The sequence below is a fragment of the Malus domestica genome, chromosome 10, assembly GCF_042453785.1.
Source record: "Malus domestica chromosome 10, GDT2T_hap1".
Classification (NCBI taxonomy): Eukaryota; Viridiplantae; Streptophyta; class Magnoliopsida; order Rosales; family Rosaceae; genus Malus; species Malus domestica.
Window position 1 is genome coordinate 35,569,608 of NC_091670.1, and position 21,078 is coordinate 35,590,685.

Genomic DNA, 21,078 nt, shown 5'->3' on the forward strand with positions numbered 1-21,078 from the left:
TAGTTGTCAGTAGTTTGGTGTAAACAATTATCATGATTTGTTGGGTTGATATGAAATATGAAACTTAGAAATGAATTTACAAGTTTGATTTGAAGAGAAATTAGATTTGAACTTCTTTCTTTTTTCAGAAAACAAAACTTAAAGAAAGAGATCTGAACCTTGTTTGAGCTCTTAAATCAGAAGCCAAACTAATTTCTTAATAAAAGTAAGTTTTATTAAAGTTATAACAGAAAAGATAAGTTTTATTTGAAGTTGGGATAAAAATATATTTTATTATATTTTTTTTCTTCAATCCAGGCCCATAAAACCATATTCTACCATTGAAAATTTCCTTGATCGGGTCTTCCATTCAGATTTGAACTCAAGATTTACTGCTTACCAAACGGGTGCTATAAACCATCTAACTTTGGAAGCCTTTCCGACCAAAAAAACAAAAAAAAACTTTGGAAGCCTTAGACCAATTGGATGTATTGATCATTGATGTGTAATATATGGGGGTTTCCCATAGCCTTTTTGAGAAAAGAATCAAATGGAGGTGCTTTTCACTTTTTTATTTTTATTTTTTTAACTCTTTTTAACTTTCACACATCTCAATTGATTTTTGATCATCAGACTAAATAAATTAAATAAAAACAATCGTCAAAATTAACAAAGATGTATGAGAAACTCTTACCAAATTCACTATTAATTGTCTTGTGACCTACAATTTTTATTCCTTATCGTGGTTTTCAGATAGCATTTTATGGTCAAAGCCCGATTGGATTAAGAGTGGATTAATCGGGTTTAAGTAAAAAAAAAACATCGAAGTCCACACACCGTTTTGCAACAAAACAAAGAAGGCTTGCAGAACCCCTCAAACCATTTTTTCTTGGGAATTTTAACGAAAAGCATCCGGTACTGTTCACTTTAACGAAAAACCACATTTTTACACTAAAAAGTCAATCCTGGTACTATTCACTTTACTCTTTATTTTGTCCTTATCATTAAAACTCAAAGTTTTCAAACCCTTTTCATTAGTTTTCCTTTTTTTCTTTTCTTTTTCAAAACTGTTTTTGCTGAACCTAATAACTGATATAACAGAAATATAGTTAGAAGGGTATTATTGTAATTGGATTATATGACTATATAAGGGATTGTATAGCTATCGTTTCCTTAAGTTCATTTTGTATACAGTCTCACAAGAGCTCCTTACCGGAGAATAGAGACTACTTTTTGTGTTTGGGTGGTTGTTAGGTAATTTTCACCCATGAGTTAATCGCTGAAATTTTCTCTGGTAATTTGGGGGACTGTCAATTATGCTTGTTCCATGCAACGCCAGCCATTTATTGGTGTGGTAAGATGAAGCATTACAGTTTGTGTAGTTGACGGCTCTTGCCTTCTTGCTCTTTCTGATATGCTTTTTTTTTTTTTATCGACGTTGGTGGTTCTGGCGGCAATGGCTTCCCGGTGGAGTACACAGTTTCAGATTGTTCCATCCATGCGGTTAGAGGGAGTTGGCAACGGTTTTTCTGATGTGTGTTCAATGGGAGGATATTGAGCAGTTAGTCCGTAGTTATCTTGACGCATCGTGATATAATGAACATGGAGAACGAAATAGCCTAAGTTAGAATTTACTAGCAAACTAAATTCACCAATAACTGAGAAAAGTTCCAAAGTTTATTATTGGATTATACGAAAAATTACAACCCTAGCACCCTAGAGGTTGCTTATATAGTACCTTTTAACCCTACATCAATACAAAAAAAAAAAAATTCTTCTTCATTTGGAAGTAAGAGATCTTAAGTTCAAATTTCGTGGATGACAAATTCGATACAAAATTAGATTGTCCATTATGTAATTTAACCAAACTCCCACTCCCTCTAATGTAAAAATATTAATGTACTAAAAAAAATACAAAAAGAAAACGAATTAAACAAATAACAAAATACTAAAAAAAGTCCTAAAATCTAAAAATCTCGTATTGAGAAAAAATGCCCCTACACAAAGACAAAGTGAAGTGTTTGGTTTCTATTCGAAACACAAGTTAGGGGTCCAACTTGGAGACCATAGCCCAAATATGCAATGCATGAACCTAGTTGCTGACTTTTTGTCTTGTCTAACTATTTTTTCGATCCTTTCAATCATTTGTTTTACATCATTTTTACAACTATTCAGATAAATTGAAGGGTTTAATTAGTTACACGGGGAAATTCTTTAATTTGGGCCTTGTTACTTTTGCTTTAACCCTTTGTTGGTGCCACGTCAAGAAATTTTGATAAGGCTCTATTTTGTGGTCCTTTCATCATATTTAGGATTGATTTGGTATTGTTCTATTTTGAAAAAAAAAACTGTATCTGTTATGAGAATAAATTCATTTTTGTTGCTTCATGTTTTCAGTTTTTTTCACAAAAAAACTGTGAAAATAAGATGTTTTTAAAAAGTGGGTATAAAAAAAAAGTTAGAGCTAAAAAATGTGTTTGGTAAACACTTAAAACCAACTTATTCACAGTTTTGAGTGAAAAAATAGCTGAAAATGTGAAGCGCAAAAATGAGTTTATTTTCACAGTAGAAGCAGTTTTTTTTTTTTTTTTCAAAGCATAGTAATACCAAACCAACCCGTGTTCTACCATCAATGTTCTGGAATCTGGTCTATGTTGTTATGCTGTTATTGGAGCATCTGTTGAGCAAACAAGTTCGTGAAATGGTGGAGAAACATTGAAAAATAACCCTAATTCGCATTAGCCTACTCATTATCATACCTAATCATACCTAATCATACGTAAATTGGATTATTTTGTGCAAATCGTAAAGCGATAAATTATTTGTATGGCAGAAGTGAATTGTTGGCAAGGGTAACAAAATTCTTAGTAAAGCTGGGATATCCGCAGCAGACATTTCACAACACTTGTAATAACAAAATTCTTGGTGATCCGTAGGGACTTTTTCTCCATGATTCGGAGAATAAATTTAAATCATAGACAGGAGAAATAATACAGATAAAGATGCTGTCTGGGAATAAAGGTTACGATCTGTATCAATCACGGTCTATGATCATCTCTCAAAGCATCTTTTTTTCAGGTCAGAGACAGGAGGCTAGCTAGGGTTCTATAGCAGCAATCACATTAAACTTTGGCACATAACGAATGCGAATCAGATGCTTATTAAAGCTGCTGCTGCTGATGATGGTGGTGGTGGTGGTGGAGGTGAAGGATGGATGGATTGAGCATGATGGAAAAGGAAAAGTGAACATCTCAGTCAATAGTCCTCTTTTGAGTTTTGATGGCCAATAAAGCTGTCATTGTCAATCTGCAGATAAAATTAGGCCTTAATCTGTACTCCGTGTCTCCTCTTATTGGAGCTAGTCCTTCCAACAGTATATCTAATGTAATTGGACTCCCAAAAAAAACCATATTAAATCCGTTTGGAGATAAAAAGTGAGCAGGGTTTGTCATTTCGTTGTGCGTACTTTACAGCATAAAATGATAAAAGTGGCTTTGAGACTTCAAAAGATCAAATTCACTTTACATCATAAAACTTAATCTTTTTTTTATTCTGAACAATTTGATTAATTTGCATTTATTTCAATCGCAAATATATAAAAATAGATTCCCTTAAGTTTTTTTGGAATGTATTATAATTTGAGAGATTTTAATGGATTTATAAACCTATTAATTTTTATAGAGTTTAATTAATATGTAGAGATTCTATATAAAATTTTGATTTAATTCCTTCACAATCTTATGGGGAGATGTGAGATTTGTGGATGCTTAAAATACACTACGAAATCTCTCAATTTCCTTCTAATTCCTCAACTTTCTCAAATTCTTTAAAATTAATTTCTAATTGAATAGACCAATGTTATAAACTTCTTTAAAATCATAATTGAATACATTCGAATTTCTAAGGATTTTAATAAACTATCTTAAAATCCTGATTGAATACCCTTAAATTCATTAAAATAATTAAAATCCCTAAAATCCTAATTGAATTCACCCCATCTTATATAATAGTTATTGGAAAAGTCCTGAATAAAAGAGTGTAAAAAGTGAAATATCTAAAAATATTCTTGAACTTAAGGTTTTTTAACGGAATGGAGTGAAATGACACAAAAATAAGTTTAAAATGTCAATTTTAGAAGAGAAAATGAGACAACCAGTCAAGTCAAAATTGGTTCTTGATTTATCCCTAATTACAAAAGATTTGTAATTTTTTTGGTTACATTAGAGGGTTTATCCCATCATCCTACGACTAAGCTAACTACGCTGGCTTTACTAAAGATTATATTAATCTTAACCTAATTACTTCCTTTCAAAAAAAAAAATGCTTGGGAATTTTTGTTGGGTACTCAAGATTTTCAACTCATTGATGAAAGGAAAAATTGAAGGAAAGCTTCGACAGTTGAAGGGTAAAATAGGTCTTCGGGAGCGGCTTGGGGGGAAGGGGGCTTTCAGGGTACAACGACCTGTTAAAAAAACCCGTTCTCAGCCATGCTTGATAACATAAGATGTGAAAATTTCAAATTCGCTTAATTTTATCGGAATTACCAGTCACTCAAACACTGAATGCAACGGTATTGCATCAAGCACGTTTACTTCATATTCAACATTCTACACTGTCTCAACTTACCAAGTGCGTAGATGTGCCTCACTTCGTTAGAGAGATCACACGATATTATGAGGTCAATTGAGATGATACGACCAGTTTAATTCACTCAAGTATTGTCTATGAAAAGCATATGCGTGCACCAGCAAGTGGGTGAAGGTGATTCAAATATGGGCACCAAAGAACTTAAATCTTATATGTGCAAGCAAAAGCAGAATGCAAGACGACTAAAAGAAAGAGAGATAGTATGCTTGGCTCCTTGTACGCCACCCACAATAGCCAATCAAGAAATTGAACTTCTGCTTGTGGCATACAGGGAGCCAGGCATAACCCAAGTCACCTTTTGCTGCAGCCTCCACGCCCAAGGCAAGCTTCCTCATTGATCGCCATAGAAACGTACTTTCAAAGAAAAACTCAGGAGAGAGTGGAGGTGGGTAGAGGTGGGGGCAGAGGTATATGAAGACAGAAGTGATGTGTGAACTCTCCATATATATAGTGCCATCGGCCTATGTATGAGTGGAGAGATTTTCTTTCCATGTACAGTACATGTATTTTGAATGCAATTTGCTTTTGAGAGGGATCCTCATTTAAAAACTATATCACAGTGGAGATTTGGAAATTATATTAGAATCCGTAGGTGTAATTGCCATCATCACCGCCACCCCAATCGCCTTGCATTGCACTTCTAATCCCTTATTGTATTTTTCTTTTTGTTTTTTGCTGAAAAATAAAATAAAGGTCTTTTATACTTGATTATAAAAGAAAAATCTTCAAAATATTTGTAGATATTAAAAATAGATCAACAAGATTTTTGGCTCGGATGGACGAGATTTATTTTACTGAATTTTTGTGACAAAAAAACGTAAAAAAGTTCTGGGGTAACACCGGTTGGTGACCGCATACACCACCCAAATATAAGTTATGAAGGTTGAGAAATGAGTTACGCTGGAGTTTTGACAATGAAAATGTGCAACTATTAAGGGAGAACGTAAATTGGATGAGATTATTAGACTTTCGACCTAAGGAGATACTAAAACTTCTACCAAATCCAACTATCACTTTTATTTAAGGATATTTGCCGTAATCTCAATATCAACTTTGTGTATTTTCATTTTAACAAAGGATGGTGTTATTCACATGTTCATTTTTATCAATACCTTCTGTATAACTAATCAATTGGGAAAAAAAAAATGTCAAATGTCAAATCCAACTAATTGGCCTATTTATTGTGAATAAGTTATGTTGTTGTTTTTTTTTTTTTTTTTTGGGGTGGGGGGGGGGGGAGCGTTTTTAATATCTTGTTGCACATGAATTATGCTATGGAAAATGAGGGCCGAAGCAAGGTTGATCTAATAATAACCTCCAGTATATAGCCAAGTGCAGCAGTACTCATGTTGGCCTTTCCTTCACCATTACTGGACAGTGGCGGAGCCACTAAAGGACAAGAGTAATTATGGGCCTATCTTGCAATTTTTTTTCCCTTTTCTATGTATAAGATATAGCATAACTTCCTTTTATTTTTGGTAAGTTTAGTTGCAATCTTGAAATCCATGGATTTGTGATTCTCTTATTTTAGTTATAATGATGTAGCTTCTTCAACTTGTTAATTACTTCACGTTCATCTTTGGGCGGAGGAGATTAATTTAGGTCGAAGTTTTTTACTGCGGTAATTGAATCTAATTGTCAGGATTTATCCCTTACTCTAAAGAATGTTGGCTGATATTTTTCTTTGTTGGCTTGAACTTCTAGTCCATCTGCTCTTAAATATTAGTTGGATTATGTGACTATATGGTTGATGCAGTATGAGTATAATCTACCTCTATCTTGCATATTAACCTAATGGTTGATGCGGTATGATATTTTTCTGAGTTGAGATAAATAAATCGAAATACAACCAATCTATCTCGTATTTTAGGCATTAAAAAATAAAGTTTGATATTTGTGAAAGATCCCCCGTGATGTAAGATCTTGGCTCCGCCATCATAATTGGATTCTAGTATTTTTTGTTGTTGTGTCATCTTCACGCAACAGAGATCGAGAACACTGAATATAGCATGCACGTGAAGAACTTACACACACATTTCCAAGGCAATTTTACTTGTTCACACAATTACATACTATGAGTAAGTTTTTCTAGATCTCATGGTCTAAAGAATTATAATCACCCACGGTTCAATCTTAATTGATAAGGTCTAGTAGTATAAGACTGGACCTAATGCTTCTATGACACAATAAGATGTACCAAACGTGTGAGTGGATATAAGTTATAACTACAGAGTCGGTGGCAGACGGTACTGTAGAAAAGTCCAACCCAGATGTGTTTGTATCTGCATTGTACAGACAGGGAAACTTCATGCATGCACGAGACAAAAACATGCATCCTCTTCCTCTTCCTTGTAATTTGAAGCGTGCATAAACAAATTGTCAAACTTTCTAGGTGAAAGATATCGATCAACCTAGCTAACGCTAACAGGATGATGATTGTAGTTCCTCAATCCCCCAAATACCCACATATTCATTTTCCACAGTTGTAACATGGACCAAATGGACAGCCACTAAGCGAACAATCTAAAATCTTTACAAATGTAGCACACAGTAGGACCCATTAGTTTAGTGGTCGGTCCATCTAAACATAAATAAGCTCCATTTACGCCGATTGTATGGAAAAATTGAAAATGGAAATTGGAACATGCTTTTACTTTTCTCATGATCGATGATCGACCCCATTCAATTTTTTTTTTTTTAGGTATGCTTTTTTAGATCTCCCTCGAAGATCTTTCAATTTATCTGCTTTAAAGGGTGGACCAGCAGAGAGTAGTGCTTGTTGCCTTTCTGCTTTAGAAAATAGTCACCTTTGTTGCAATTTTAAATTTATTAGGAGTGTGATTATATAAATTCTAGTAGATTATATGTACTATTTTATAATATCTTTTAAACAGTTTTTTAGTTGTAATTGTATTACTTGGAGAGCAAATATTCTCTTTCATTTATTAGTATAAATAAAAATACAATGCATGAGGAATATGACACACAAAATTCATCAAACTCTTCTCTCCCATCTCTTCTCTCTGGCCGATCTCCTTCTCTTTTCACTCACTAAATTAATACCACAAGAACATTATATTAATTGTACGATTCCACACATTTGCCGTGCAAAACTTATTACTTGAATATATAGTTTAGTCAAGAGTAATGTGCTCCATCTTATGCGTCCGAGTTTCAACTTCCCTCTCCATAGTTTAGGTCACTAAAATAAACAATGGCTTTTCAACAAAATTAAAAATACAGCGGTTGGAGCCTCACCTTGAATTTGGGGGGTGTATATTGTATATAGCATTTGATAATTTTCATAGAATTATGAATACATAGATTTCCAAGGAGTTAATGTGACTTCCTTAGAATCCATATGGATTTCAACTTAATGAGATTTTTATCATGGATTTTAATAGAATTATGTGAATTGTCATTGACTTTTTAATGATCAATTTATTAATAAAGTATTATTATTTTTAAATTTGTCATTATTATAAATGGTGATTAGGACCATATGTAGTCAATTTGGATTTTAGAGGATTGTAATGGACTTTAAGTGACAGATTTCAAAGGATTTTAATAGATTCTACAATTCCATATGAATTTTGATAGATTATTATGGATTTCTATTATAGATTTTTGTGGATTTGTATGGATTTCTTAGGATTTCTTTTTTGACTCCTACAACATAAATTCTTTTCTCATTGCACAATTAGAAAAAAGACATAAGTATATGTATATTGATATGGAAATATAAACCAATCAAATATGTCTTTTCTTTCCCTTTCTCATTTGGATTGTGATTTGTTTACGAAAAAAAATTTTAACTAATCAAAACAAGAAGTGCTTCTTAAATCAAATGTCTCAAAATTAACCCTTTTTCCTCAACAATTGATTAGTTCATAATGTGTTATTCAATCTAAACACAGTTACAAATATAAATAGGTTTTGGAAGATGCTTGTACCCTTACACTAACATGATTACACGAAAAAGAACAGAAAGCTTGAATTGGCAATAAGATTCTTAGTAGTAATTTCCAAGAGTTCAATTAACATGGTAAAAAATTAATACATTCAGATAGAACGCATAATCATTACAAGAACTGTTAGTAGTTATTAACACTTCCCATCAAAGCATTACAAGAAATACTATTACATAGTCCAAAATAAAGGAAATAAAAAATTCAAAAAATATTGTACAATTCAAAAAATTCAAGTTTGCAATTGGGAAGGTTACAGATGAACGTGAAAGGAAATCAGGTTGCTATGTCTGAAAGAAATGGAAAGTGAGAAAGAAAGATCAAGTTGTAGAATGGAGAGAGAGAGAAAGAGTGAGGGGGTTGAAAAGAAATCCTAGGGGTGGAGGTAGGATTTTGTCATGCTTATAATCCCTTTTCAAATCCTACAAAATCTCTTATTGAAAGAAATCCTTCAAAATCCATGAATTTTTGAATACCTATAGATTTGCATGGACTCTATAAAAATCCTTTAAAATCTCAGTTGACTACAACATGATTCTAAAGTCTTTTAAAATCCTTTAAAATCCTCATTTGACTACACCCTGATCATATGCGGTGGTGGGAGTGTCATGTGGTATTTTTGGCAATTTGGTGGTAGTACATGTGGTTTTTTTGGTGGCGAAGATAATAGTAGGGATGGAAAATAGTGTCTATAGCGTAGTGTTGGGTGGTGGAGCATTTGTGATGGGGGTGGTGATGATGGTGGTAAAGTGACGGCCATGATAAAGGTGGTCATGGTGGTGGTGATGACGACAATAAAAAGGTGGTCGCAGGAGTTTGTGGTATGGTGGTGATGATCATGACAAGACGATGGTGATGATGAGACCGCGGTGATGGTCATGGTAAGGTGGTAGTAGTCGAGGTGGTTTAGAGGTAGGGGTGAGGGTGGCGATGATGATGATGCTCATGGCAGTGAAGTTGGTGACGGCGATTATGATCATGGTGGCGATGGGGTGGATGGATGGTCATGGTAAGTTGGTGGTGGCGTGGAAAAAGTGAAATCCTTCAAAATCTTAGGGGTAGACATTGGATTTGATATGACAATAAACTTACCATAAAAGCACTCAAAGTCCATGACTATTTCAAATCTTTAAAATCAATGAAATTTTGAATACACCCAGATTTTTGTAGACTTGCAAAAAGTCATAATTGAAAACCACAAAATTTTCATAGACTTTTTGGAAGTTATTAATTTTCTTTATTTAATACAATGTGACTTTTATTGACTCATTAAAAGTCTATAATGAACTGGATTTCAAAATCAAGCAAAGTCCATCAAACTCCATATACATTACACCCCCTTGATTTGGATGTGAACGAAATGCTACGGGGCTATAAAAAGAAAAGGTTTAGACAAATTTAACGATCCAAACAAACTGTCTATCTTTTAGGACATCATTTATAGATCACCACTGCCAAAATTAGACAAATTTAAAACCATTAAGACATTCATTTGTAGTGAAGAAAAAAGGATAAATAGAATACGGTTCTAAAAAAAATAAAAAATAAAACCTAAACCCTTAATTCAACGGTCAATAGTTTTAGATTTGAGTGCCTTTTGGGAGATATAATCTTTGAAGGAAGACTTGAAAGATAGATGGTTCGGATAGTTGAAATACATTACAGAGCGAGCCCCTAATAATATGTGTCAAAAGCTATGTAATAAAAGTAGTGTCACAAATTCGTCCCTAGTATAACAGCTAATACATTAATTCTTACAGCCAATAATAAAAAATGATAAACGAAGTTATAAAGTTTTGATATAAATGATTTGTGTAGAACTGCGCATGCATCCATGCACCATCTGGAAAACCATCTCTAATCAACGTTAGGACGACCACACTATCCCACCTTGTCTAATTTAACCTTCCTACCTTCCAATGTTGGCATACATATTGTTTCAACTTTTGTCTACATTTTAATTGGGATTATTATGATCTCTCTATCTTCTCCAAATCGCCAATCCTTTCAGCAACAGTATTTCCTTTTCTTTTGGTAAGTCACCAGCAGCATCATTCTCATTTTCTTGGACATAAAGCATGAAGACCGAGAGAGAACTGATCAACTCATAATTCACACAGAAAAATGTCAATATCATTGTGAAAATGCTCACTAGTGCACTGCATGCATCACGTTGGTCAAAAGATTGGCACTTTTCTTTAACTAATTATATAGGGGTGTGCTATCTACACATTCATTTTTACTTCACACACACCCTCTTAATTTACGGCCATTGAATCAACTGAATTAAAGAAGATCAAAGGGCAAAAATTAACAAAGGACATGTGAGAAGTAAAAAGGGGTGTGTGAATAGCACATCCCATTATATATTGGCATTAAGTTAAAGTTCCGTAACACCATCATTTGTTTTTACTCCTTATCTCAATACTTTATTCAATATTATTATCTAAGGGAGATTTTCGGACGGGATCGGATCAGAAACAACGTTTCTAATTTTCGTTCTAAAATTTTGAAATTTGATCATATCGGATCACAATTTTCAAATTAGAATTTTTTGAAATATTTGGAATCATGATAATCTCATAAATTTTGAAAAAAAAAAAACAAAAGGTATCCAAAACTAACAATAAAACATAAAAATAGATCATAAAATGCATGATTTGAGTAAATAATTAACTAGAAAATCGAAATAATTTAGAATTTTTTTTGTCAGAATAAATTCGGAACACTACGAAAAAATTTAAATCTGAAATTCAGAATTATCGGAGTCCCAAATGCATTCCAATTTTCCAAAAAATATTCGGATTCATAAATTTCTTTCGGAATCAGAAACACCTTTCCAACTAGGCTTGCAGCCCAAATGTCATCTGCTTCTTGAACAGCAAAATACTAAGCAAACAACTCTTTCGTAAAATATCGGCTTTTGGATTTTCTTTGCTTCCTTTTGATAAAACATGTCGGAACTCTTTGAGTGAGTCCTTCAAAGAACACCAACCCATTAAATTTAGGGTTGAATGTCATACAACAACAATAAAGCTTTTTTTCACTAAATGAGGTCGGCTATATGAATCCTAGAATACCATTGTGCTTGGTTTTGTGTCATGTCCTCCGTTAGGCTGTGGTTTACCACTTACAACATCAATAGTGCACTCACTTAATCATCCATGCAATCAATAAGTGTGTAGTTTCTATGCAAAAAACCTAGATGCAATTATAAATTGAATCATCTAATATAAGTTGTGATTTGTTTTGTGAAATGCCGACGCAAGACTTTTTGCTTTATTCAACAATACATTGATGCACTTTAGGAATTTCGTTGGTAAGACTATCCTAAGTGAAGTGAGTCAAAGATTGAGCTAGCCAGCCTATTGGTCTCTCTTGGTCTTGGAGTAAAAGCACAGTGCACAAACGGTAGAAATCCCATGTCATTTGGAGCTTTGCCTTCAACTATCACCTTCATTTGGGTGTCAAACTCATATAGTCGACTAATATCTACCTTTGTTAACATCTTCAGCCATTCTGCCTCCTTTTAACAACTCGGAAAACCTTAGTAAAGAACAAACACTCTACCCGTCGAGTTAACCGCCGGCACCCAACTTTCTCTTTTGTCCTTGTTCGTACTACCAAAACAAGAGATTCTTGCTGATTTCAAGTTTTTGGCTCCTATCATACGGTATGATTCATACCAAACTGATACCTACTTTGTTTAGTACTTCAAGTGCTTCTTTGCACGTACTGTAAAACATGTAGCACATCACTTCCAACAAGCATTTCAATCTAGAACTTCATATAATCAACTCTATACTCAGATCGTTTTCTTCATCAAGTGCTGAATAACTTTCTAGTCAGATCGTTCCTGCATTTCGTCTATGGCAGATGTTATAGACTAGCACTTGACGTAGGCATATAACATATACAAACTACGTGGATCATCGGTGGGGATGGGGCCATTATATACCAAATTATGCATCGGAGAACAAGTTAAGCTTTCTGCAGACTGAACTTCAACACAATTTGAAAAATAAAACAATGAAGAAAATCCAGAATGCTGTCTACTCCCTTGCCAAACATAATGTGCGGTATCAATCGATTAGTTAATTATTGGTTTCTGCTTTCTGCAGAACGATCTCATAACCATGTACATCCCTTGATGAAGACAATATCATCATTTGTCATTTGTGTTCAAGTACAGACGATGATCTCTAACGTAATCAATTACTTCATCTGCAGTCAGATATTTTATTGACAATCCTCTTGAAATGCAATCCCTGAAAAACAATGTAAATTATCAATTCAACATTCCCTAAACATTTCTGTCAATGAATCAGATTGTCTTTACCTTACTCTCGTTGAACTTATTTGGTTCGGTACAAGTTCATCCACAACTTTTATGTTACCCTACAAAAGAAGAAAAAGGTTTAATAGCATCAATGAGGCCACAAGCAGTGGACTGTAAGAAGTTTCAAACCAAAACTATTCAGGCAACAAAAGGTTTTACACTTTGCAAACTTCGAATCACTACGAAATTTTTTGCTTTTCAATTTAGACCAAATTCTACCCTTTTACAGCACAATCCGAATAATTTGGTTAACTTATATTCAGATTTGAAAACTACATGAGAATAACACCATTGTGGACGCTAGTTAAACTAACCAGTCTAATATAGGTATAGCTAAAAAACCCAGTGTTATAACGCTGAATGAGATTTGATTGATCATTACAATTCACGAGCCCGAAAGCAATGGTAAATCAACTTACTTTGTTCTCTTTCAAAATTTCATCATTTGAGATAATTTTGTCAACATCTTGTCCATCCCTGCGAATGGAAACCACACCATAATCTCCACGTATGCTTCTCACCTGATAAATAAGAGCAAGAATCTGGACAATGAGATGATTATCTTGCATGAATCGACTATATATGACCACCGTAATATTGAATTATAGACAGACCTGCTCAGGAATCCAAAATCCAGGAATGACAAAAGACTGGAGTAGATCAGAACCACATACAAGCATGCACTTGAGGGATTCTATCACGAGCAAGACACAAAAGTCAATCGTATTGCCATCCAAAATTAACAATGATGATGTAGAACTGAAACCAGCTCCAGAATTATCATGCATCAAATTGATTACACAAAGTCCGTAAAACGAAATTTGTGTTGAGTGTCAGCACTGCTGCTTATGGATGGATTCGATGGACTAAGAGCCTCAAACACCAATATGACAAAGCCTTCCTGACAAACTTCCTATGATGTTACAGCCATACAGTTTTGGGAAAGAACATGTGCACAGTGCATGTGTGCTTTGCATCTATACCTTCTCCATGCATACATATAACTTACTAAAAAAAAAAAAGCTGCCGGTGCAGCTTAATTGCTCAAACGGAAAATAAGGGATAACAGTTTGCAAATCTTACCACTTGGTATCATACCAGCCTCAGACAAGAAACCCTTGACTCTAGATAGAACAGTTAAGGTGCGCTGGAAGCTACTTTGTCTTGCCTGTAAAATCAATTTATAACTTCTATGCATAAGTACACAGAACCCTAGCGGTAGTAAATAAATAAGACACAGAACCACATACAGAATCATCATCTAAGATTCTAAAGAATTTTTGTGGTGGAGAAGGAGGGACATACCTCCCACGGATCAACCATTATAAATTCTGAACTCTTGCAAGCTAGATGACACATCTGTACACGATGTTCAGCAGATATAAGTCCCTACATAGCCAACCAAGTGACCATCTCAGTATGTGGCAACAGAGGGATGTGATACCTGATTATGTAATTTAGTTATAGCACTTCACTAGCATAAAGTGGTAAAAATGTTAGCATACAGACTATGATCTTGTATGAGTGTTTCAATCAATTTATATATATTGAAGAAAGGAAGAGAGTAAGAAATCTAGAGAGAGAGTGAGAGAATTCTGCTTGGGAAGAAGAAACAAACTCTACACACTGTTTCATTCATTCACACACACTTAGCACATGTAGCAAGAGGAAATATTAATTAATCTAAGATTACATCTTAGCTGCACACTTGGACTATGATCCAAGGGCTGATATTTAAAACTGACTTCTTATTATATTTCAGCAAATACACTTATAAACTAACACTCCCTTCTAAGTGATGTGCTGAAATCACTCCCAAAGCTGTCCTCAGTACTTCAAATCGATCCCTTGCCAAAGTTTTAGTGAATATATCTGCAACCTGCTCCTCAGTCTTGCAGTATACCAGATCAATCTCACCATCTTGAAGTGCATCTCGGATGAAATGAAATTTCCGATTAATGTGCCTGGTTTTGTGATGATGGACTGGATTCTTTGATATGGCAATTGCTGAAGTATTATCACACAGCAACTTAGTTGGTTCTGCTTGTTCTTCCCCAAAATCAGAGAGTACAAATCTTAGCCAAATGGCCTGTGCAGTAGCTTCTGCTGCACTGATGTATTCTGCCTCTGCAGTTGAAAGAGCAACACTGCTTTGTTTGATTGAGGCCCAAGAAAACACACCAGAACCAAGATTGAATGCATAGCCAGATGTACTCCTCATATCATCTTCACTTCCACTCCAATCACTATCACAATAACCAACCAACACTGCTCCTTTTCCCTTTTCATAGACCACTCCATAGTTCACAGTGCCTTGTATGTATCTCAGAACTCTCTTAGCTGTCCCCATATGCTTCTTGGTAGGATTGTGCATAAACCTAGCCAATAAGCCTGCTGCAAACATAATATCTGGCCTTGTTGCTGTCAAATATAGCAAACTTCCCACCATTTGTCTATATAAAGTCTCATCTGCCAGATCACTTCCATCTATTTTTGTAAGTTTTTCATTCATAGCTAATGGTGTTGCAACCGGCTTACAATCCCTAAGTCCAAATTTCTCAAGCAAAGTCTTTGCATATTTCTTTTGATGCAAGAAGATGTAATTATCTGTTTGCAATACCCCAAGACCAAGGAAATGATGAAGTAATCCTAGATCAGTCATTTCATATTGTCTCATCATCTCACCTTTAAACTCAGCTATCATCTCTTTTGAACTCCCTGTGTAAATAATATCATCTACATACAGTGACACAATAAGAATGCCACTGTAAGATGTCTTGATATAAAGAGTAGCTTCACTCGGACTTCTGTGGAATCCAGCCTTTGCAAAATAGGAATTTATTTCTTCATACCAAGCTCTTGGAGCTTGTTTCAAACCATATAAAGCTTTCCTGAGCCTGTACACTTTGTCTTCCTTGCCCTGTATAACAAAACCAGATGGTTGATCCACATACACCTCTTCATTCAACACTCCATTTAGAAATGCAGACTTTACATCTAACTGAAATAATTTCCATCCTTTCTGTGCAGCAAGGGCCACCAAGGTTCTCACAGTATCAAGTCTTGCCACAGGTGCAAAAGTTTCATTGAAATCGATTCCAGGCTTCTGAGAGTACCCCTTTGCAACCAACCGTGCTTTGTTTTTCTGCACTGAACCATCCAGATTTAGTTTTGTTTTATAAACCCATTTGACTCCAATGATTGGTTTATCAAATGGTCTATCAACAAGATCCCAAGTATGATTCTTCTCAATCATAGGGATTTCATCTTCCATAGCCTTCTGCCATGATTCATCCTTGGCAGCCTCTTCAAAACATTCGGGTTCTATTATGCACAGATTACACTTTTCATATATTTCTGCAATGTTTCTATACTTGAGAGGAGTGTGATCAAAATCCTGTGGACCTGTCACTCTTTCTTGATCAGATAGCTCAGTAACTAAATCTGACCCAACATTCTCTTCACTGACTTCACATTGTGTTTCAGAATCACAAGCACTTCCTTCACAGTTTTGTTCTCCTGCAGACATTTCAAAGATCTGGATACTCTCCCTTCTTTCCTTCTGTGCATTCCAATCCCAACATGCTTCTTCATTAAACACAACATCTCTGGAAATAGTCACCTTTCCAGATTCAATGTTATACAGTCTATATCCCTTTTCACAACTACCATATCCCAAGAAAACACACCTCTTGCTTGCCAAATCGAGTTTTTGTCTCTGTTGACTTGGTACATGAGCATAACACAAAGAACCAAACACTTTTAGATGCTTAATTCCTGGTTTTCTCCCACTGTAAGCTTCAAAAGGTGTCTTCTTATGTAAGGCTTTGGTTGGGCATCGATTCAGAATGTACACAGAGGTATTGACTGCCTCAGCCCAGAATTCAAGTGGAACCTTCTTCTCCAACATAAGACACTTAGCCATTTCCACGATGGTTCTGTTCTTTCGCTCTGCCACACCGTTTTGCTGTGGTGTGTATGGAGTGGTAAGTTGTCTTTCCATGCCTACATCTTCAACAAACTTGTTAAACTCCATTGAAGTGTATTCACCTCCTCGATCACTCCTAAGCTTTTTCAGATTATAACCACTCTGTAATTCCACAGTGACTTTGAACTTTTTAAACACACTGAGAACTTCAGATTTATGCCTTAAAAAATACACCCAACACATTCGGGTACAATCATCTATGAAAGTAAGAAAATATCTATTTCCAGCTTTTGTAGTTTTCTGCATTGGACCACAAATGTCACTATGCACAAGCTCTAGAGGAATTGCAGCTCTAGTATTAGCTTCCTTTGGAAATGCTTCTCTACATTGTTTGCCGAGAACACAACCTTCACATACTCCTTTAGCTACTTTGATTTCTGGTAATCCTACTACCATTTCTTGTTCCTGCATCAATTTCAAACTGCTCAGGTTTAGGTGTCCCAACCTTTTATGCCACATAGTAGTAGAAGCACATACATTTGCCTTGAAAGCAATATGTATTCCAGTCTGTAATTTCATTGGAAAACTTCGATTTCCCTTCATTGGAACTTTAGCAACCATGTTGGAATATGAACTGTCATCATAGATTTCCACCTTGTGACCTCCAAACACTAAATAATAACCGTGCTCCATCATTTGACCCACACTGAGCAAATTTTCCTTCAGTCCAGGCACAAGCATAACCTCCTTGATATATCTCTTGCCTAGTTTAGTTTCAACTACAAGACTCCCTTTACCAGTTACATCAACAAGCTGTCCAGTACCCATTTCAACTTTTGCAGTTACATTCCTATCAATATCCACAAGTAAATCCTCCCTTCCAGTCATATGATTGCTACACCCACTATCTACATACCATACATCATCACAGTCCTTTACACTAGTAAAAGTTTGATTACTAGCATAAAACATGGTGGGTGTAGATTCTACCTTGTTTGCATAATTGAGCTGTTGCACTGGTTTCTTGCTATTACAATCCCTTGCAATATGACCAAACTTATCACAGTTATAACATTTTGGTTTACCCTTGAATCGGCATTCACCAAAATGTAGCTTATCACAATGTTTACAAGGATTTCTAGCACCATCAGTGGGTTTGTTATCCCACCTCTTCCCTTTTTCTTTCCAATTCTTATGATACCTTGCACTTTGATTTCCTGTGAATTTAGCTGGTTTGGGATTTACATTGAGACTAGCAAATGCTTTCTCAGTTTTGTGCTCAGAATGTCTATCTAGACGTAGCTCAAAACTCTTCAAGGAAGCAACCACTTCTTGTACCTCAATCACATCCAAATCTTTCGAATGCTCAATAACAGAACAGATAGAGTCATAAGCTGATGGCAAACTGATTAATAATTTCTGAACAACTCTCTCTCGAGATAATTCCTCTCCATAGCTCTGCATTTGATTTATCAGATCAAATAGTTTTGTAAGATAAACAGAAAGTGATTCATCATCTCGCATTCGGGTATATTCAAATTCCCTACGAAGACCTTGCAATTTAACACTTCTAACCTGTTTATCACCGTGGTATTCTTGCTGCAGAATGTCCCATGCGCCTTTTGAAGTTTCTTCATGAGAGATTCTGGGAAATATCTCATCTGAAACAGCGCCCTGAATCAGACCCAGAGCTTTAGCATCCTTCATGAGCACCTCAACAAGCGTCATCCTCCCAGCACCACTAGACTCTTCTTTGTCTTTCTTCTTCGCCTCAGATTCATCAATCTTCTTCATATCTGATTCATCGAAACCCTTTTCAACCAAATTCCACAATCCGTAGGACTTGAAAATGGTCTTCATCTTAATACTCCAGAACTCATAATTTTCACCATTGAAAATTGGTGCTCTCACCTCACCACTACCCGATCCTGCCATGTTAGACTCAGATCGCAATCAACTCGATCGCAGCTTTGAGTTGCTGGGTAGCTCTCTTCACAGATCCAAACGCCCAGTATCAATTGATCGAACACAGCTCTGAGGCCATGTTAGCATACAGACTATGATCTTGTATGAGTGTTTCAATCAATTTATATATATTGAAGAAAGGAAGAGAGTAAGAAATCTAGAGAGAGAGTGAGAGAATTCTGCTTGGGAAGAAGAAACAAACTCTGCACACTGTTTCATTCATTCACACACACTTAGCACATGTAGCAAGAGGAAATATTAATTAATCTAAGATTACATCTTAGCTGCACACTTGGACTATGATCCAAGGGCTGATATTTAAAACTGACTTCTTATTATATTTCAGCAAATACACTTATAAACTAACAAAAAAAACCTCATAACTGAGACAAACTCATTAAAGTAACTTTTGTTATAACTTTAATCGTGTTGCTTCTACAACGCCGGTTAAAAGGGTCATGGAAGAACTTGAGGTATATGACCAACTTCCTAATGTAGCCTCATCTCAGAAATGTAGCCTCATCTCAGAACTTTGGTCGGTACCGCTGTGCATATTGTGCACTTAACATTGAGCATATAAAAGCTTTTTCTACTACGATGCCTACAGAGATGCTATTAAGGTTACAAACCTTCTTGTTGTATGCATCATTAACAGGCGAAATATAAGCTCCAATTACACAAAAGCCTTCTGAATTTAGTGCATCTCTTGCCAGCTCTGTTGACAAGAACAAAATTGGTCGAAATATAAATTATAAACTGTAATTTCCACTGAAAACTAAGTAAAAGATCCAAAGTCACAATTAGAAAATGAAACCCACGAGGCAATGACCCGGTCCAAAAAAGAGAGTGCATTTTGCATATATGTAAATTCCTAATTTAGCTGTCAAATGAGAAATAAATTTAGAACTTGTTTGAAAGTGCTTTTAAAGCAGTTGAAAGCGCTTCTGGTGAAAATGTTTGTGGAACATCCTTCGTAAAAATGCAATTGAATCCTGAAAAAGCACTTTAGAACCCAAAAACATTTTCGCTAAAAGTGCTTTCAGTCATTTTAAAAGAACTTCCAAACAAGCCCTTAGTTTGTGCTGCAACTTACCCAACATTCGTAAATGCATATAGGTAGGAGGATTGAAACTTCCAGTTGCTACTAGAACTACGTACTTCTTGTCCCTAGTTTAGAGAGAGAAAGAGTGAGCTAACGTATTTACAAAAACATTACACCTTATGGTACGAACTTTGTCAACATTAACATAATAACATCCATGCTGGAAATTTAACAAACAAATGCAATTCTCCGAAAACTAAAAGGTAATGCAATTTCTACTGCAAGCTAAAATCTAATGTCTTTAAGCTATACGTTTATGTATTCCTTCCAGTTCCTTCTATCATCCTGCTAAAGTTGAAGCAAAATTCAATCTTCGAAAGCCAGACATGTTCGGTATCTCAAACGATACAAATACAAGCAAAAACATCAATAAATAAAACTGATAAAGTGAACTTACTTGTCATCGTGATTAACCAAATGCAGAGCTAATTTATGAACAGGCAGAGGGATGTCCATCGCAGCTGAAAAAAGTAAAAGAACCAAATTGGTACTGGTTTGGCATTGCTTAAATTTTTTCAAAAGCAGGTGTGGAAAAAAGCTGGGGTGTTTTATGTCTTTGGAAAACAAAGCCAAACCTGCTTTTTTTCAAAGTTAGGGGTCAGTCAAAGCTGAAAATCAGAAGCTGAAAATAGCAGCTTTGTAATGACCCTAACTTGGAAAAAATAGCAGCTTTTCCTTTGTAATGACCCCTAGTCCTATCACAAAATTTGTAATGACATTAACTGATTCCCGGATTAAAAAATTGTTGCTTTTCATAGAATTCACAGAAAGAGCTGACATCAGAAATTTTCGACGATTATGAAAAACCCATTTCCCTCCATTTTCGTACGTTTTCCTAGCAGCCAAACAGATAATAAAAAACCACTCACAAGGATACAACAAAACAAGAAAACCCAAGGTCAAAGCGCTGGCAAACAAGCCACACCAAGATTATAAAATTGGAGAATAAGCCAAACCAGATTAGAAAATTGGAAAATAGTTTGAAAAATATGAGTACCCTTTCGAGAATCGATGACTTAAAGGTCGGTTCTTTTCGCGCCGCTTGGAGCCGGTCCTCTCGACGATGACGGTCAAGGAGTCGGGGCGGTGGAACTGAAGCTCAGACACGAACTGGGTTCCCGCTCGATGGGTTCGATAGAAGCGGTAGGCT

The 21,078-nt window shown here is 35.4% G+C and overlaps 1 protein-coding gene and 1 non-coding gene across 2 annotated transcripts; both read right to left on the reverse strand.

The window, feature by feature from the left end:
* Positions 1-4,827: 4,827 nt before the first annotated feature.
* On the reverse strand, positions 4,828-4,910 carry MIR160A (microRNA MIR160a). Its single transcript, NR_120870.1, has one exon. It is a non-coding gene; the product is annotated as a microRNA MIR160a (primary transcript).
* A 7,744-nt stretch (positions 4,911-12,654) lies between these two features.
* Positions 12,655-21,068, reverse strand: LOC103422314 (nicotinamide/nicotinic acid mononucleotide adenylyltransferase-like). Its single transcript, XM_029110208.2, has 10 exons — positions 20,926-21,068; positions 20,326-20,389; positions 19,920-19,993; positions 19,456-19,541; positions 14,239-14,322; positions 14,017-14,101; positions 13,548-13,627; positions 13,353-13,454; positions 12,934-12,992; positions 12,655-12,862 (listed from the first exon to the last, which is right to left on the reverse strand). The coding sequence occupies exons 2-10, from the start codon at positions 20,382-20,384 to the stop codon at positions 12,760-12,762; spliced, it is 732 nt and encodes a 243-aa protein (XP_028966041.1). The 5' UTR covers positions 20,385-20,389; positions 20,926-21,068; the 3' UTR covers positions 12,655-12,759.
* Positions 21,069-21,078: the final 10 nt, after the last annotated feature.

Coding starts and splice junctions, on each gene's coding strand:
- LOC103422314 (XM_029110208.2), bottom strand. CDS start 20,384: ATGGACATCCCTCTGCCTGTTCATAAATTAGCTCTGCATTTGGTTAAT. Junction 19,994..20,325: donor TTGGTTAATCACGATGACAA/GTAAGTTCACTT, acceptor TCTCTAAACTAG/GGACAAGAAGTACGTAGTTC. Junction 14,323..19,455: donor ATGATGCATACAACAAGAAG/GTTTGTAACCTT, acceptor TTGGCTATGTAG/GGACTTATATCTGCTGAACA.